Here is a 6000-nt window from a genome sequence, read left to right on the forward strand (position 1 = left end):
CAATTGCCAATTTTTTTTCACATATTAGGTAAGAAGTGTTTGCTTTTCAGTTTTCTGAAATGAAAATCTAGGAAGTAAATCTAGGAAGTGTCAAGTGTCTCTCATTTTTCTTAAAAGTGCTATTGATCCAGAAGGTGTTTGTAGATTGCCCCTGTTTAGTCCAGACGCTGTGTCGTTTCTTATTGACAAGCATCCAGCACACTGCAGCATGGGGCACCCCAGGCCACCCCAGGCCTTCCGTCTTGGTTTGGCAGCAGTCATCTGAAGCTGTTCTCCTGGGTTTCTTTTTTTTTTTTTTCACTTGGGAAGCAGAGTGAAATTTGACTTTTTTTTCTGTTTTGGAACACCTGAGTTTAAATTTGTAGCGGCCTCTTTTTCCCTCCTAGAATAGTCCAAGGGTTCATTAATATTATTACCTGGGAATGGAGGGCAAGCACATGTCAGGAGGGAGAAAGGGACGGAACAGAAGGAAGGAAAAGGGGAGAGGAGGGGACTTGGGGCTGCCCACAGTCACAGCCCTCGCCTCTGGTGTTGCAGGTGCCTCATGGGGGCCTCAGAAGCTCAATCCTCATAGAGGCGGATGGACAGAACCCATCCAGGAGACAGAGAGGCTCAGAAAACGTGAGCGGGCAGTTCTGAAGCTCAGGGCTATGTCAGAAATAGTCAGTGAGATGGGGCAAGGTGGCTCTCCTGACAGACCCATCAGTCTTGTGCTTAACAGAAGGCCTGTGACGCCCCATGGAACCAGGGCCCCAGTGGACAAACTTAGCTAACCCTGCACCACACCAAAGGAGTCTGACAGTAGCAGGTGGAACTGTCCTCTGCCCACTAGGCTCTGTCCTTGGTACCACAGGATAGAGAATGGAAGAACATGGAGGTGGTTCTCACTGCCGTATCTTGACCTGAAAGTTGACCAGTTTCTTACTCTTGCTCCCCTTTTTCTCAGCAACTCCGAAGTCAAGCCCGAGCCCTGATTACCTTTGCTGGAATGATACCCTACCGGACGTCTGGGGACACCAATGCAAGGCTGGTGCAGATGGAGGTCCTCATGAATTAAGGGCATGCCTTGGGGCTCCTGGGATTGGACACTGCTGGTACATTAGGCGCGTGGGTCCAGTGGGCTGGGGTTTCTGGTTTTGTTTCTGTTGTGTTGTTTTGTTTTGTTTTTTGTATCATGTATTTTTGTCAACACCAATAAATTTCTTTGATTTGTATTTTTTTTCAACATTCTTTTTATTTTCATTGGGTTGTTTTTTTTTTTTCCTTTGAAATTTTGTTTAAATTTTTATTTGTCTAATGGAGGAAAATGCTGTCACTAGTTCTTGGGCCAGAGAATGAGAGGCTATTTAGGTATCGATAAATTGATCTTAAATGATTAAAAAAATTCACCCAAAATGAGCAAGGAAACAAAGCCTTCAGGAGTTGCTTTTATTTAGCTATAATAATCCATATAGTGGAGTTGCAGTGCATCTTCACCTTTCTGTTTGAATGTGAAAGACAACCTTGGGCTTAGAGGATCTGGGATTTGTGTGTGACATACCAAGTGCTATTTGTCCTCCCTCTTCTTGGGTGTGTCTTAGAGTCGTTGTAGTCCATGACCATCCCTCAAACCTGCTGTGATTCTGGGATCAGTTACTTTGTTATTCTGTTGAAATCCCACTAGAGATAAAAGCTCAGGCCTGGAAAAACCATAAGAAAACATTCACAGGCACTGTCTGTGACCTGGAGGAAGGGGCCAGCCTTTTCGCTTCCCCCCTGCAGCCCTTTCCCCGAGAGGCAACTGATCGGCCTCTGTGTGCCCCTCTGATAAGGGACTTTTAAGCCCCCTTTCCCCCTCTGTGGTCAGTTCCTCTGCTTGGAAGACCGATCCCCCTTCCTTCCTTAGGAAGGTGACTGGCCAGGCAAGCTCATGGTGACATTCTTAATGTGGGTATTTGGTCCCTGAGCAGTGGTTATCACCTGTCATTCACTTTTTTTCCCACTACCAAATCTCAGAGCCCTGGACTAACCTGGATAGGAAGTGAGGACCACTGTCTGCTAGTGAAGGGACCCTAGTGCTCTGCTCGGGGGTACAGTCCTGGGGTGGACCCTTTCCCAGGAAGACACTGAGATCCCAGAGGGTATCTCCAGAGGTGCTTTTGTCCCAGGATGTGGTCACCCTCACCATCCTCCAGTTGTTAATATAATTGTTGCCTAGCCTTTTGGGAAAGCCAGCCTGTAAATAATAGGGCCATCTGCTGCTCAGCTGTTGACTTCCATGTTCCTTTAAGGGAGTAGCCTGAGGGCCAGTAGGGCTGCGTTTTGCCCTCCTCCTTTAGTCCCATCTTCTCACTTTGGGTACCACCTTAAATCGAGCTTTATCAGAAAGTCTGGGAAGATGAGTCCTGGAAAGAACCTGATTTAGTAAGTTTTGCTGTGCTTATATGTACTGACTTAAATCAAATTATTATTTTCACAGTGCTTTAAAGAGTGTGTGAGTTTTTCATGGAGTGTAACTCAGTATTTTACTTTTTAATATTGGGTCTTCCTTACAGATGGAAGTCTAGTGATGCTATAGATGCAAGAAGGCTCTCATAGTTTCAGTGTGTACGTGCTCCATGACTGACCTCTTACCTGTCCATCACCCCACGGGAGTGATTGAGGATTTGTCTTGCTCCACGTGGTGCAGTTCTGCTGACTCCAAACAGGAGAACTGCACACCAATCCCACAGAGAGGAGATGAGTACCTGTGGCCCATAGAGGCCACCTAAAACCAGAAGGGGATAAAAGCAGCTGGGCCTGAGCTGCCCCACTGGGAGTTGAGGGGAGGGAAGTGGGCGCCAGCTGGCAGCTGAGGCCTTGCTCAGAGGAGACATTTGTAGGAGGAGAAAGAAAACTAGATTCGTACCAGCAAGACCAGGCCTCCCAAAGGCAGCCTCAGCGCTGTCCTGCAGGTTGATTCTGCAGCCACACGGATCTGTGCAGAGCTGAGGAGAAGCAGGTTGAGTCTGCAAGGCCACAGCATCGGCAGGTCTCCTCGTGCAGCTGGGGCCCAAAAGTTCTTTCCGTTTTCAAAAGACATCCTTCCCCCGTTCTAAGAACTAAATCCCTTTCCTGTGTGTTGGTCATGATGTCACTGTCACCCAGAGAACTAACAGAAAATGGCATAGGGAGTCTTTTGCCTTCTAGGGAAGAGATTCTAATCTTTCTAACAAAATCAAGGACACTTGGAGTCTGACAGGGGTAGGGCCTATCTCAGAGTGGCACATCATTAACTCACGTAGACACACAAAGGGAAGGGGGCAAGTACTGATGAGATCCAAATCCTTTTCAGATCTGAAATTTGATTTCTCCAATTCTGAATGTTCCTTTTATTTATTTATTTATTTATTTATTTTTTTAAGAAGCTTGCCACCCAACTTCAGAGGGAAAGTGGAACTGGTAAGCTTGATTAGAGCCAATTCTTTGGCTTTACCACTTGTGAGCTGGAAGGCTCATCGAGGATGGGAAGTGCCTGCTTACCCTGGGTTCAGAATACACACCCAGCTCCTGCCCTCCAAGAACTTAAATCTTCTTGATAGTTAATCACAATTTGGCAGCCTCTGGTATTATTCTTGTGATGCATCAAGTTAAGTCCTAGGATTAGTTACCTTAAGCCACAAATAGCAAGCCTTCCACAGTATCCAGCATTTGCTGATTAGAAACAGAACAAAATAGAGGACTATTCTATCTGTGGATTTGCACCTCACCTGCTCTTCTTGAGTGAATGCTCCTGCCTGAACCCTTAAGTTTAACAGTATGTATAGATGCTCCCACATCCTACTGCTCTAGATGGGAGCTTCACCACCCTGTGTCTGTGTTTGGCATCAGAAGGGAAGGATTGTCTAACTCATCAGGTGTCTCACAGCACATGCTACATTTTCATCCTCCCACTCAGCACGTGCCTGGAGCGTGCCAAGTGCTGAGTTAGAGAATAAAACCCCAGACAGTCATGTTGCCCCAGGCCTGCCAAAGGGTTGCTGCCCCCTGCTCCAACTGTGGACTCTGCTGAGCCTCAGTCAGCCACCAAGGTGGATTGGGGACTGTATAGCACCTTGGGTGGAAGAGTTACCTGTAAAATTCCTGGTGGGAATGGTCATTTTTACATTAGTAAAATAGAGCTTTTGCATCTGCATTTCAGAAATATCAGGAAGAAGTCATCAGCTTATAAAACAGGAAAACGAGACTGTTTTCAGGGTCCATTCTTAATTCTTTCAGTCTGAATTCAGAAGTCATCCCACTTCCAGCCCATTTCTGACAGTTTCATGGTATGTATCAGCACCCCTCCCACCCACCAGGCAGGGGCAGGAGGGAGAGACATCTTTCTGCCACTTGTTTCTAACTGAAAAGAGTAGTGGTAAAAGATTTAAATCCAGTTACTGGAGTGTTTCCAAAGACATCCCAGGAGATCTGTGTCCCCTCTTACCTAGTTAGATGTGCAGGTGTGTCTGGACCATGCCAAGTAGCTGGAGATGGATGTCCAAGGTCATTCAAGCCCTGTCCCCACCCCAGGGTTGTTCATGCATCTAAGAAAGCAGGTCTTCTCTTCTGTCCATCTTTTTGCCAAGATCACTTGAGTGGTGATACTTGTGATTCCAAGTCACTAATCTGAGAAGGAGGAAAATTTTTGTCCTAAACTTCAGTTTTTGAAATTCACCCCCAGGTGTGCCCGCCCCACATTGGATGGCTCTGCAGATGTTTGAGCAGATGCTCTGCCTCGGCCTCTAGTGCCACTCCCCACCCCTGTCCTCCAGACCAGCTCCCAGGCCTAGATTCAAACTCTCTCAACTTCGGGTCCTTAGCAGGGATTCAGTCTGAGAGAAGGTGGAGGAAATGGACGCTTCCCCATGTTGGGTAGAGGCAGGCTGATCCTTCAGACATGCTTGCAGAGCCTCCTAGGCAAAGGAGCACATTGCAAAGCAGAGGTGGGAAATTTGACTTACTGTTAGTAGTAATAAAGTCCAGATTTTTAAAAATATTTTTTTAGTTATAGATGGACACAATATTTATCTATCTATCTATCTTCCTTCCTTCCTTCCCTCCTCCCTTCCCTCCCTTCCCTCCCAGGGGTACTCAACCACTGAACCACATCCCCAGCCCTTTCATATATTTTGCTTAGAGACGGGGTCTCACTGAGTTGCTAAGTGCCTTGCTAATTTACTGAACTCACGATCCTCCTGCCTCAGCCTCCCAAGCTGCTGGGATTATAAGCATGTGCCATTGCACCAGGGCTATTTATTTATTTTTATGTATTGCTGAGGATCGAACCCAGTGCCTTACACATGCTAGGCAAGTGCTCCACCACTGAGCTACAGCCTCAGCCCAAGGCCAGATCTAAAGGAGGGGTGCTGGCAGAAACCCTGCATTGTGCTGCATGTGCTGAACTCCAGCTGCCTTTGTCCTCACACAGATGTTTCTTGGGGACAAGGAGGGTGAAAAAGTTCACCCCAAACATTGGCTTCTATTTGAGTAAGAAGTAAAAAGCCCGTGATCCTGGAGGAGGCATCCAGCCTCAAAACATGTGCCGCAACCGCTCTGGTGACCCCTGCAGACCTGTCTCGCCAGACTCTCAGGTGGTATTCCGGGTATATCAGATGGTATACAAGGTTGTGTGACCTGAAAGTAAGGCCCCTTCAGCCAAGCCAGATTGAGCAAATAAAGGACACAAATAAACGACGAGGAAGCTCTCATTCTCTCTGTCACTTTTACCCTATCCTCTCTGGCTATGCTCTGCTGGCACTTGCAGCCTGGAGGTTTGGGGCCTGGCTCAGGCTGCGAGGAGCTCTCCAGCTAAATTGGATTACCCAGATTTGCTGCACTGTGTGCTTCTGTGGGCGGCGGAAATGACAGTGGGATATGAAGGCTCTTGAAGAGGGCAGGAACTGGGGTTCCGTTTTGGGGAGCCTGGCAGGCAGGCTGGCTGGAGGGGATAATTGTGGGCCCCGAAAACTTCGTCTGCTGTCTAGAGGGAGGAGAGGCAAA

At 47.4% G+C, this 6000-nt stretch overlaps 1 protein-coding gene across 3 annotated transcripts in view; it reads left to right on the top strand.

Annotated features, from left to right (window-relative positions):
* Positions 1-1214, top strand: part of Nup93 (nucleoporin 93) — a 98365-nt gene extending 97151 nt beyond the window's left edge. For all 3 annotated transcript variants that reach the window (XM_076838466.1, XM_076838467.1, XM_076838468.1), the window contains one exon: positions 947-1214. In XM_076838466.1, coding sequence (XP_076694581.1) covers positions 947-1057 — 111 coding nt within the window. In that variant the 3' untranslated portion in view covers positions 1058-1214. The remainder of the gene's footprint in view (positions 1-946) is intronic.
* The last annotated feature ends 4786 nt before the right edge of the window (positions 1215-6000 follow it).

This window comes from Callospermophilus lateralis, chromosome 18 (assembly GCF_048772815.1).
Source record: "Callospermophilus lateralis isolate mCalLat2 chromosome 18, mCalLat2.hap1, whole genome shotgun sequence".
Lineage (NCBI taxonomy): Eukaryota > Metazoa > Chordata > Mammalia > Rodentia > Sciuridae > Callospermophilus > Callospermophilus lateralis.